Source organism: Saccopteryx bilineata, chromosome 1, assembly GCF_036850765.1.
Source record: "Saccopteryx bilineata isolate mSacBil1 chromosome 1, mSacBil1_pri_phased_curated, whole genome shotgun sequence".
Taxonomy (NCBI): Eukaryota; Metazoa; Chordata; class Mammalia; order Chiroptera; family Emballonuridae; genus Saccopteryx; species Saccopteryx bilineata.
Window position 1 is genome coordinate 394,003,777 of NC_089490.1, and position 12,821 is coordinate 394,016,597.

Here is a 12,821-nt window from a genome sequence, read left to right on the forward strand (position 1 = left end):
CTCTGAGGACTTAACAGTGGGCCCTGCACTTTACACACTTTGCCTTATTTAATTCTTCACACAAATATGGTGAAGTAAGTACTGTCACCATTTTAAAAATAAGGAAATGGAAGCCTAGCAATGTTAAACATCTCACCCAAATTAACACAATTACTAAACAGTAGAGGCAGAAGTTAATCATAGGGAGTCTGAATCCAAGTTTAAGCCCATATCATCCACCTACACTTTCTAATGTAAAGCAAATATTTAAGACAATAACTACAATTACCTTCTGAGAAAAAGAGAATGTTAGCATAAAGTTGTAATACTGTAATACTCTGCCCTCCCTCTTGTGCCTTTTGTTGACATCACCTGTACCAAAGGATTTTCATTATTTTCCCAGGTCTGCATCCTGTCTTTGTGATTCATGGAGAACATGTCCACAACGAAAGGCTGGAACAGCTCCTCAGTGACCACATTCATTCTCCTGGGCTTTGTGGACCATCCAGAACACCAGGCCCTCCTCTTTCTCACCTTCCTGGGCATCTATCTTGTGAGTCTGGTCTGGAACCTGGCCCTCATCTTTCTGATCAGAGGTGACACCCGTCTGCATACACCTATGTACTTCTTCCTCAGCAACCTCTCTTTCATTGACATCTGCTACTCTTCTACCGTGGCTCCCAAGATGCTCACTGACTTTTTCCAAAAGCAGAAGACCATATCATTCCTGGGCTGTGCTGCTCAGTTTTTCTTCTTTGTTGGCATGGGTCTAACTGAGTGCTTCCTCCTGACTGTGATGGCCTACGACCGTTACACAGCCATCTCCAGCCCCCTGCTCTACACGGCCATCATGACCCAGGGCCTCTGTACACGCATGGTGGTTGCAGCATACGTCAGTGGCTTCCTGTGCTCTCTGATCCAGGCCAGCTCTATATTTCGGCTCCACTACTGTGGACCCAACATCATCGACCATTTCTTCTGTGACCTCCCACCAGTGCTGGCTCTTTCTTGCTCTGACACCTTCTTCAGTCAACTGGTGAATTTCCTCATGGTGGTCACTGTTGGAGGGACATCCTTCCTCATCCTCATCCTCTCCTACAGTTTCATAGTGGCTGCTGTCTTGAAAATCCACTCAGCAGGAGGCCGAAGGAAAGCTTTCAACACATGTGCCTCACACGTGATGGTGGTGACCCTGTTGTTTGGGACAGCCCTGTTCATGTACCTGCGGCCCAGCTCCAGCTACCTGCCTGGCAGGGACAAGGTGGTGTCTGTGTTCTATTCACTGGTCATCCCCATGCTGAACCCTCTCATCTACAGTTTGAGGAACAAAGAGATCAAAGAAGCCTGCGGGAGAAGCTGGGAAAGAAGAAAGTGTTTTCCCAGTTCATGATTAAAGACGTACTTCTCCAAACTACAGAAGATGCAAATGTCCCAGTGCATCTGCCTCCATCGCTGACTTAGGCAAGGGAGACATATGGTGTGCAAAACTGAAAATGGAGATTCCTCCCCACGCTCCTCTCATTATTCTTCATGGTCATGTGTCTACTGACTTCACCATGGATAGTCAGAAAAGAGAAGAGATTATGCCAGCAAAAATAAATAAATAAATCTTCCCAGAGTAGCCTATTCTCACCATCGACATTACAACAACCATCTTTTATAGGGCACCTAATACACACCAAGCACAAAAGTTGTTTGATTAAATACTGCAGTGCTACAATGCACATAGCACTGTCCCTGTGGTACACTCAAGGAAGCAAGGGCCCCAGAAGGAGCACTGACCTGCCAGAGTCACACAGAAAGTAAGGGGTGAAACCCCCATTCAGACCGAGGTCTTCCTGATGCCAGAGCCCTTGCATGGCCTGAATGCTGCCCTCCATGTTCAACAACAAACAGCCCTGATGTACAGGTGCATCCCTCTTACTGCCTGCACCTGACAGAATCCAAAAAAAAATACACCATTATAGTCAAAATGAATCACAAAACAAGATGCCTACTCCACTCCACACTCTCTCTGAGATGTCCCTGTTGGATTCCTGTGAGGGCAACTCAATAATTTGCTATCAATACTGAAGGACATTACCCTTTGCTGCCATTTCTATCTCAGCTACATAGGGGCTTGGGAACATTGAGTTCAATAGTGTCATCCCAATACTCTTCTCTGCCCTGTTGCAGTCACCTACACGACCTACTCGGTCAGTGTCTCCTTGACTTCACCATGTCTTTTCTTCACCAGCTCAGCACCTCAAACCCTTTCACAGCTCAGCCTTTTCGATTGGCAGCTCTGATCTCCTCTTGTCCTCTTCTCCCTGAACCCGCTGCTCCTAGAAAGTCCTTGTTTCTTCACCTGAATGTATGAGCCCCTACAGCTCCATGTTCACTATGACTTGCCGTCATCTCAGGAAGGTGTGTCCCAGGCTGTCCCTCCAGGTCACTACTCTTCCAAAGGGCACCGAGCAGTGGAGTTGTCCAGCACCATTGCTGCTGGTGAGTCCCCTCTTAGTCCTCTGTGACCCTGTCCCCTGCCCAAGACATTCACTGTTCCAGTAGTGCAGGTTCACTGGACGTGCAGGAGAACCTCCCTCGAGGTTTCGTCGGCGTCCCTTCTATCCACAGACAAAAAGAAAGAGACCACTGTTTCACAACAAGCCCACTCTTTCCAAGGGGTGAAAAGAACTCTGTGAAGATTAACTTTCTTCCTTTCATTCAGAAATTGCCCACCTCTGAAATTTAGCTTTCTCCTTAGATATTAAGAGCTGCCTTAACCTAGTCAAAGCATAAAGTAATCTGATAAAATATTGATAAACTCAGTTTTACCAGAAACACTTTCTAGAACATATTGAAATAAAGTTTTTAAGCAGAGATAAATAAATAAGTGCTCCACTTATTTATTTTCATGCTTTCTAGTTTCAAACTATTTTAGGATGACTTTAAATATATGTCACCACAAAAAATATAGCAAGTTGCAAATAAGTGAAGAGTTGTATGTTCTTTATATGGTGATTAGAAAATATAAGTAAATATATGTGTATCCTTAGAATGGAAAAAATCTTTCTAAATTTAATGATAAAAGCAAAACCATAAAGAAAAGAAAATAATAAGTCTGACCAAAGTAGTGTTAAAATCTCTATGGCAAACAAAACATAAAAAGTAAATAAATAAATAAATAAATAAAGGGCAGCCTACCCTGTGGTGGCACAGTGGATAACCCTGTGGTGGCACAGTGGATAAAGCATCAACCTGAACTGCTGAGGTCACCAGTTCAAACACTGGGCTTAAGAACTAAGCAACCAATGAACAAATAAAGTGAGGCAACTATAAGTTAAATACTTCTTTTTCCCCACTTCTCTCTCCTCTTTCTGTAATATCAATAAGTAAAATCTTTCCCAACCTGTGGTGGCACAGTGGACGGAGCACTGACATGGAATGCTGAGGTCATTGGTTCAAAACCCTGGGCTTGCCCAGTTGAAGCACATCTGAGAAGCAAATACTTTGTGCTCTTCCCCCTGAGTTCAGGAAATCTCTACACCTTTCGCAATAACAATTCAGGGACATCAATCATGTCAGAAATCTCTGATGGTAAATCACCCTGATTTTCTTCTCAAGTAGCATTCAGCGTAGTGAATCTCGGCCCTTTTTCTTCTGGTGTCAACTTATCTGGCAGAATATTGAATTTCCAGTGCTAAGAAATCTTACACTTAAGTTTTGAGTGTTCTTCTCTAGACTCTTTTCTAAAACTAAATTTTTAAGAATAAAAGAACCTTGACTAACTTTCCAAGCCACCTGACCATGCAGATTGTCCAAACACACCAATTAGAAGACAGACACGACAAAGTAGATTTTTTAAAGATCCAATAGTATGTTTAGAAAACATATAGTTTTTGTTGAACAAGAAACCCACGTTAAATATGAGGACACACAGATTAAAGTAATGCAACAGAGAAAGATAAATCAAAAGAAAGCTAGAGGAGATACATTATTTGAGATAAAGCAGACTTCAGATGAAGAATATTATCATAGATAAACAAAGGGTCTTTATAATGATAACAATAAAAGGGTCAATTCTCTGAGAATATGAAACAATCCTTAATGTGGGAACACATAACAACAGTGTCAAAACAAGCAACACAAAACTGACTGAGAAGTAGGCAAATCTACTATGACAGCTGGAGACTCTGGCTCCTCTCAATCAGTGATTGGCAGATCCAATAGGCAGAATATCAGTAAAAATGCAGTTGAATTGAACAGTAACATTAATCACTGCATCTATTGATATGTATAAAATATTTTATCCGCTCGACCGGGTGGTGGCGCAGTGGATAGAGCATCAGACTGGGATGCGGAAGACCCAGGTTCAAGACCCCAAAGTCACCAGCTTGAGCAAGGGCTCATCTGGTTTGAGCAAAAGCTCACCAGCTTGAGCCCAAGGTGGCTGGCTCGAGCAAGGGGTTACTCAGTCTGCTGAAGGCCTGCGGTCAAGGTACGTATAAGAAAGCAATCAATGAACAATTAAGGTGTTGCAATGCGCAAATGAAAAACTGATTGATGCTTCTCATCTCTCTGTTCCTGTCTATCCCTCTCTCTCTCTCTGTCTCTGTAAAAAAATAAATAAATAAGAAGAAAATAATATAAAACATTTTATCCAACAACAGCAGAATACACATTCTTCTCAAGCTCACATGGAACATTCACCAAGATAGACCACATCTTGGGCTATAAAACAGACCTCCACAAACTGTGCAAAGTATGTGCTCAGTCACAGTGGAACAGAAAGCAATCACAGAAAGAGAGATGGGAAAATCCCAGTATTTACACATGTTGCATAGCAACATTCTAATAACTCCCATGACATCTGCAACAATCGTCCTCTTCTTTGAAAATTATTTTTCCACAAATATCTGACACTATTCCCCATGGTGATTATCATATTATTAGACTCCCAACTCCGTGTCTACGAGGGCAGTGTGGACAGTGCATGTGTCTGGGTGAAGAAGAACAGAGCTGTGAAGACAGGGAACCCCGCAGGCTCTCCTTGCTGACACAAAGGTAGGTGAGGGCCTCCCGAAGACACAATTGTAGGCCACGTTAGCTTAGCACACATGTTATTTTATAATTTCCTCAGTGCTCAGCCTTCAGTCCCAGAAAGGAAAAACAGCCATGTGCAATTCTTGCTAATATGTCACTTAGAATTAAAAGTCTTTGGTTGATTAGAATCTCCTGCCTCTTATGGAAACTGTTAGGCTTCTCAGGACACATTTAAGTTAAAAGGTGATTTTATTTTATTCTGTTAAAAGTCATTCCATAAGCTTTAACTGAGCACCTACAATGTATGGGAAAATAACTGGCACAATCCCGTTCTTTTCAAAAAAATGATATTGAATGCCAGTGAGAGCAGGGAGAGAAACACAATTATATAAATGACATTTTGATAGTGTTTTGAAGTTTACAATGCGCTCTCCTATGAATTGTCATTGAATTGACTTATGTAGAACAAAGGTGACTAAGGAGCCAAAGGAGCAGGTTTAGGAGGAGGCTGGAGGTTGAATAAAGGAAACAGGTCCTTGTTGGGTAAACACTGCGTATCAGGCTCCAGTATACAATTTTGACAAAACAAAGTCCCTGCCTTCAAAGAATTTAATTTGGAGGAAGGAGCAAAAAACAAACACCTCATGACAGGCAGTAAAAAAAAATCCAGGTCTACACAGGTAAAGCCCACCGCAAAGCAAGCCTTACGCTCCCTATTCCGTGGAAGACGATTCTGAGATGCACAGGGTTCAACTGCTCAGGGTCACACAGCCAAACTTTAAAGCCTTTGAACCTGAACTCAAAGGCTCTGTTCCTTTGGATAAGCTGCTTGTAGGTTCCAAAATGCTACCCTTAAGTCACAAGATACAGGGGCCACCAGATCCCAACCTGACATTGTGCCTGACAGTCTAAAGCCTTTAAGGTGACTGACCAGAAAAGCAAGGGGAATCGTATAACTTCAACAGAGAAGCCAACAGTAAGTAGTTCCATCTCTGGAGAGCTAGCTTATCAGGTCTCTGGCTCTCTACTGGATGCCTTAGTCATCAGTTCAAATTAGAAATTAACATCATTTCAGCCAGTACTGTGTCTGGGCTTACAGATTCAAACACAAAAAAAGCATTTACAAAATGTGGAGTGCAGCATTATTTGAAAACAGTAATTGGGACCCAAGTAGGCAAACTGAAGGGGACAACTGTATAACTTTTGTGCCCCCTCACCCCCAGCACATTATACAAGCCTGGCCCCGATGCCACCCATTGTCCCCTAGTTTCCATATTTCCTTTTCAACCCCTGTGTCCTAAGACCGCTGTGTTCTCCTGGCCGGTGCCCATTCCTACTGAGCCTTCAGGACCAGTGCTTATTCTCCACCTGCCAGACTGCCATACACCCATGAAAACCAGTCTCCACCTTAGTAACCGATGTACTGACTGACCATCACACTCCACAAAGGATTAGGGTGATCTCACAGCAACAACCACACACACACAATAAGGCAATAAAATGCAAATGAGAAACTGTTAGGAGAATATACTTGAAAAAATTTGGAGGAAATTAACCTTCATATATGTCTTTAAGTGTACGGAAAACAAAACAAAGAAAAATGCCCCAGTATATCATCTTCATTGTCGAAGAAGGAAAAAAAATTCTTACGGGTTTACCAGGGAGCTTTTTCTTATACTTGGGTCTGGAACAATGATTTCCCTGGGGTATCAAATGGGAAGGACTGAACACATCCTGTCCTCAACACAGTCCTAAGGTGGGCTCTTCTTTGTAGACACCCTGGATAAAAGACATTAACATAATTCCGAATTTAGTATAGCATTGTCGTAGCCTTCTGCTGCTTGTTGGGTGGCAGAAAGAAGCTCCAGAGTCACAATTCTAGGAAACAAGTTACTGAACACCAGGGTATTACATTTAGCACAAATCCTATTGGAACACATTCAAAAATAACTTAAAGAGGAAATTTGCTTTTTTTAAGATTTTATTTATTTATTTTAGAGAGAAGAGAGATAGATAGAGAGGGAGAGGGAGAGGGAGGGAGGAAGAGAGAGAAAGGGGGAGGAAGGAGCAGGAAGCATCAACTCCCATATGTGCCTTGACCAGGCAAGCCAAGAGTTTCAAACCAGTGACCTCAGCATTCCAGGTTGATGCTTTATCCACTGTGCCACCGCAGGTCAGGCAAGAGGAAATTCACTTTTCACAGGAATTAAATGATTTTACTGTTGAGAAAATCAAGGATCTAGGAAAATCAACAGCGATTTTTATTTAAGAGACTCTCTGTGTGTCCTAATCGCTGAAATTAAACCATAAGGTACACCCAAAATAGTTCTTTCTGGGTGACTTATTATGCTTTCATGTAGGAAAAACTACTCTATTTGTTTTTTATCTAGTCTACTCTCATCTTTATTATCCTATTATTTTCAAATATAATTCCACTGTTTCAAATACCAGGATGATCTACTTACTTTTTTTCCCCCAAGTATTATATAACAATTTAATTTCAAACTGAAGGCCCTCCTTCTTTCCTTTCTTCATTTGTTTTTTCTTTTCTTTGTTTTTAATTTAATGTATTGAGGTGACACTAGTTAACAAAATCATACAGATCTCAAGGGCACAGATCTACTACACATCTTTTGCATACTGTATTGTGTGTTCACCGTTCCCGCCAAGTCAAGCCTCTGTCCATCACCATTTATCCCCTTTAAACCCTCCTCCAAAACCCACCCCAGCAATTACCAAACTGTTTTTCATGTTCATGAGCTTGTTAAACTGGATTCTGGTCAACTCAAAAAATTATCTGGACTATGAGAGTCTTTGAACATACAATGTTTGTGTTGAAGACTTTTGTCCTCTGCTGGCCAAACACCAGATTTGAAAAAACTAGTTTGCTATGATGTAGAAATAGATGAAAAACCCTGGAATTCAAGTCAATAAACCCAATTAAAAATCTCTATCTTTCTAGGAGCTTAAATATTTTAGATTCCACATAAAAGTGACATCATACAGCAGTGCTCTTTCTGCACCTGGAGTATTTCATGAGGAACAACGTCTTTCGCTCATAGAAGCAGAGTGGAGAATGGGGGTTACCAGGGTCTGGGAGAGAAGAGGGCAATGAGGAGATGCTGGTCATGAGGTACAAAGTCTAGTTATGCAGGATGGATAAATCCTGAAATCTAATACACAACCATGTGACTATAGTTGACAATATTGTAAGCTTGAAATTTGTTAAAATTGTAGGACTTCTTTTAATTTTTAATTTACTGTGTTGACTGGTTTTGAGTGTACCATTCAATATAAAACCCTCTGCACACTGTATCGTGTCTCCCATACCCCAAGCAAAGCCTCTTTCCACCCCATTCCTTCCTTTTCTCCCCTACCCTTACATCAAGGGTACATCATAAATGTCCTCGTGACAAAAAAAAGAAAAGAAAAAAAACTATAAAAATACTTAAAAAAATAATTTTAAGATTCAATCATTCACTAATTTATAGACCGATTCTAGAAAAATAAACATCTTTCTCTGTTTACACCTAAAGAAAGGAAGGTTGAGTTAACTCACCTCTGAGGACCTGAAGCTTTAACAATCAGTATCTGTGATATTTCCATGTGCTCTGAATAATGACTGAAGCGCTACATTCCACCAACAGTCCTGTGGATACAATTGAGGTCCTCATGTCTCTGAGTACATGGAGAAGTACCATAGTTATGAAGGCCAGATTCATCTTTCCTTTTAAAGAAGGAGATGAGGATTAAATAATCAGGCTACTTGATTAACTACTTAGGCCTTATCTACCCCCAGTAATTCTGATCAACCAAAGTAAGCAACAAACTCTCTGATCAGGCAGAATGGCGGAAAAATATCAAAAAAAAATTATTCACCAGACACCTGTCTAAAATAACAAAACATTTTATTCAAGACTGTTAAAATAGGGGTAAAGTGTATTACAATAGGGCAGACAGATTAGCCTCAACTCCAAATACAGGACAAGTGTGAATTTATAGCCCAGGAACAGAGGGAGGAGGTCAGTGGCTGGCTGAAATCTAAACCGACACATCAGGAATAGAGAGACTCTTCTTGAAATAACTTAGCAGGATTCCTACTAAAAACAAGCCAAGAACTTAGATACAAGGAATTGCGATCAAGGGTGGGGGATAAAGAATTTGATTGCATCAAGGGAGGGGCTTCTTGCAAAATTGATCTAGAAGAACTGTTGCTAAAACTGGGCTCAACAAGGAAAGACAGGGAAGGACAAGGTCGAGTTCCAGCTGAGAACAGAGTTCAGAGGAGCCTAACAAAAACTTGATTGAAAAAGGAGTCTTAGCCAAGTCAGAAAAATAATTTGGGTTCAAATTCTTGATTTGCCACCTATTAACTTTGCAATTCTGCAAATGTAGCTGAGTCATTAACTACTGTAAGTTCCAGTTTCCCCTATATAAAATGGAGATCATCACAACCACTCTATAGACCCCACAGAGACATTATAAGAATCAAAATCAAGATGAGATGTTGCAGGTGAAAATCTTTGGTAAAGTAGAAAGTTTCGCAGGCCTGTGAGGAAGTTAAGCCACAGGCGAATGACCACTGTCCTCTCATCTCCCTCTGGTCACGGTAAGGACATAATAATGGTTCTTCCTGTCAACCCACTGGAAGAACCATCTGGATAGAGAAATTCCAGACCAGTGTTCTGATTAGCCATGCTCATTTGGATGCTTGAAAGAACATTATAACAATATATGATGAATGATGTGCCCCCTCATGATACCATACTCCTAAATCCTAACACGTCTCCTTCTGGTGCAGACCTGGCAGAAGGTGACCTCGCCATGGGCCCCAGCAACCACACCAGTGTCAGGGAGTTTGTCTTCCTGAAACTCACGCGCTTCTGGGAGCTGGAGATTTTCTTGTTTGTGTTCTTCCTTGCTGTGTATGTGACAACCGTACTGGGCAATGCCCTCGTTGTGGTGACCATCACCTGTGAGTCCCAGCTCCACACTCCCATGTACTTTCTCCTGAGGAACAAATCCATCCTAGACATTGTTTTCTCTTCAGTCACCGTTCCCAAGTTCCTGGTCGATCTCTTGTCAGAGAGGAAAAGCATCTCTTACAATGGCTGCATGGCCCAGATCTTTTTCTTCCACTTTGTTGGTGGAGCAGATATCTTTTTCCTCTCTGTGATGGCCTATGACAGATACCTTGCAATCGCCAAACCCTTGCATTATGTGACCGTTATGAGGAGAGAGGTGTGGGTGGCCTTGGTGGTGGCTTCCTGGGTGGGTGGTTGTTTGCACTCAATTGTCCAAGTAATTCTGATGCTTCCCCTTCCCTTCTGTGGCCCCAACATGCTGGACGCCTTCTACTGTGATGTGCCCCAGGTTGTTAAGCTGGCCTGCACTGACACCTTCGTTCTGGAGCTTCTCATGATCTCTAACAATGGGCTAGTGACCCTGCTGTGGTTCCTCCTGCTTCTGGGGTCCTACACCGTCATCCTGGTGATGCTCAGAGCTCACTCTGGGGAGGGCAGGAAAAGGGCCTTCTTCACCTGCACCTCCCACATCCTGGTGGTGACTCTCCACTTTGTACCTTCTGTTTACATCTACTGCCGGCCTTTCATTACGCTGCCCATGGACACAGCTGTGTCCATCAATAACACGGTCATCACTCCAATGCTGAACCCCATGATCTACACCCTGAGAAACCAGGAGATGAAATCAGCCATGAAGAGACTGAGGAGGAGACTTGGACCTTCTGAAAGTAATAAGCTGGGGTGAGCAGCCAGACTGAGGTTGGAAATGTAACTCAGATTTGATTTTCTCAAACTGCCATCTAAGAGTAAGAGGTGTGAGCTACATCCTCTCAGCCCTTCAACTGTAGCAGAAGGATACAAGAATAAAAGGAAGAGGTGAGATGAAACAACATAACCACAGGCTTGGGGACTGGGAGAAGTATGCGGTAGAAGATTGAAACCAATAACATAAATGCTATTTTGGTGTAATCTGTGACTCTCAGCCAACATATTTTACCTCATTTCCACTGACTGCAATATGGTAATAATTGATCTGCTAATGAGCTTGTCATGAAAATGAAACATGGTAAATGCCTTGAGAATGATAGTGGCAACGTAAGTGGCACTCTAGGTATTAATCAGACATATAGTCTATATTCCCTATTATCTACCCCTCTATCCCTAATCATGCACATATACAGAATACAGAGGTTCTTATTTCATACATGCTTTCTCTAGTGACAGTCATTTCTAGTCAATTATTAATGTTGATTTTTTTTAGTAAGAGAGAAGCACAGAGCAAACAGACAGAAATGAAGAGAGAGGAGAAGCATCAACTCATAGTCTCAGCAGTTCAGTTGTTTATTGATTATTTTCTCATTTGTGCCTTGACTGGGGGGCTCCAGATAAGCCAGTGACCCCTTGCTCAAGCCAACGACCTTGGGTTCAAGCCAGAAACACTGGGGTCACATCTACGATTCCACACTCAAGGTGATGAGCCCACACTCAAGACTGCAACCTCAGGGTTTCATACCTGAGCCTTCATCATCACAGGTCGAAGCTATATCCACGGCACCATGGCCTGGTCAGGCTTAAATGATTTCTTGATTTTATATTTTGAGAATAGAGTTGTCAATATATAACACCAAATAGTGAAAAAAGAGAAGAAATGTTTCAATTTATCCTAAGCCAGATATATTCATGGACAAATCTACAGACAGACCAAGTATTCCCTATTGGCAGGTCCGTTCTACTTACTTTAATCTCAAAGTAAGTACTGTACAGTTTTGGAATGCATCTACACAAAACCCACAATGATAACTCGTTGCATGGTAACCTGAACTGTCTTTCTCGCTCCAGCCCCTTTCCACATCACATCCCAGACTTTAACAGTTAGAGCCAAGCGATCTTTGCCTATGCATGTCTACACAATTCCGGACAAATCATTGTAGTACCAAAAAGAAAATACTACCTAAGAAATGCCTTTTCAGGTACTCAAGACTCATTTTGTGTAGCACGAGAGAAAAGAAGCACATCACAGGCAGGGTCATTTAGGAACAGCCACGGGGTCTGAGTCTTAATCCACTTCTCTCCCGAGGGAAGGGCTGGACTCCAAAAGAGAAGACATATAGACAATGAAAGCCCTTCTCTCTCTATATCCACCTTAAATTTACCTCTCAGCCTCCAGTAGTAATTCAGAAACTATCCAAGAGTGCCTGACCTTTGGTGGCACAGTGAACGGACTGTCAACCTGAGACGATGAGATCACCAGTTCAAAACCCTGGGCTTGCCTGGTCAAGGCACATACAACAAGCAAGCAATGAACAACCAAAGTGAAGCACCTATAAGTTGATACATCTCTCTGCCCTCCCTCTGTAAAACCAATAAATAAAATATTTTTTTAAAATTATCCAAGAGCAATAAGGAAGCTCAGGATATTGCAACACACAGAACAATTCTTACAAGTTGTTATGATGCATTAATACTCTGCCAAAAAGGTCCTTGTAGGGACACATCTGTGATCTTCTCTGAGTCCTACAATGCAGAGGCATTAGGCCAAGACTCCAATCAAATGCCAGTGCTTTTCAAATGTTTTTGAAATTACTGCCCTCGGCCCTGGCCGGTTGGCTCAGTGGTAGAGCGTCAGCCTGGCATGCAGAAGTCCCGGGTTCGATTCCCGGCCAGGACACACAGGAGAAGCGCCCATCTTCTTCTCCACCCCCCCCTCCTTCCTCTCTGTCTCTTCCCCTCTGCAGCCAAGGCTCCACTGGAGCAAAGTTTGCCCGGGCACTGAGGATGGCTCTGTGGCCTCTG

General features: G+C 42.3%; 2 protein-coding genes across 2 annotated transcripts; both read left to right on the top strand.

The window, feature by feature from the left end:
* Positions 1-406: 406 nt before the first annotated feature.
* On the top strand, positions 407-1,369 carry OR5A1 (olfactory receptor family 5 subfamily A member 1). Its single transcript, XM_066252841.1, has one exon. It carries the CDS (start codon positions 407-409, stop codon positions 1,367-1,369), a length of 963 nt encoding a protein of 320 aa, XP_066108938.1.
* An 8,459-nt stretch (positions 1,370-9,828) lies between these two features.
* LOC136320865 (olfactory receptor 4D6) lies at positions 9,829-10,781 on the top strand. Its single transcript, XM_066254004.1, has one exon. The coding sequence runs from the start codon at positions 9,829-9,831 to the stop codon at positions 10,771-10,773; it is 945 nt and encodes a 314-aa protein (XP_066110101.1). The 3' UTR covers positions 10,774-10,781.
* Positions 10,782-12,821: the final 2,040 nt, after the last annotated feature.

Bases quoted from the DNA above. Each gene is read 5' to 3' on its own strand.
- LOC136320865 (XM_066254004.1), top strand. From the start codon at position 9,829: ATGGGCCCCAGCAACCACACCAGTGTCAGGGAGTTTGTCTTCCTGAAA.
- OR5A1 (XM_066252841.1), top strand. From the start codon at position 407: ATGGAGAACATGTCCACAACGAAAGGCTGGAACAGCTCCTCAGTGACC.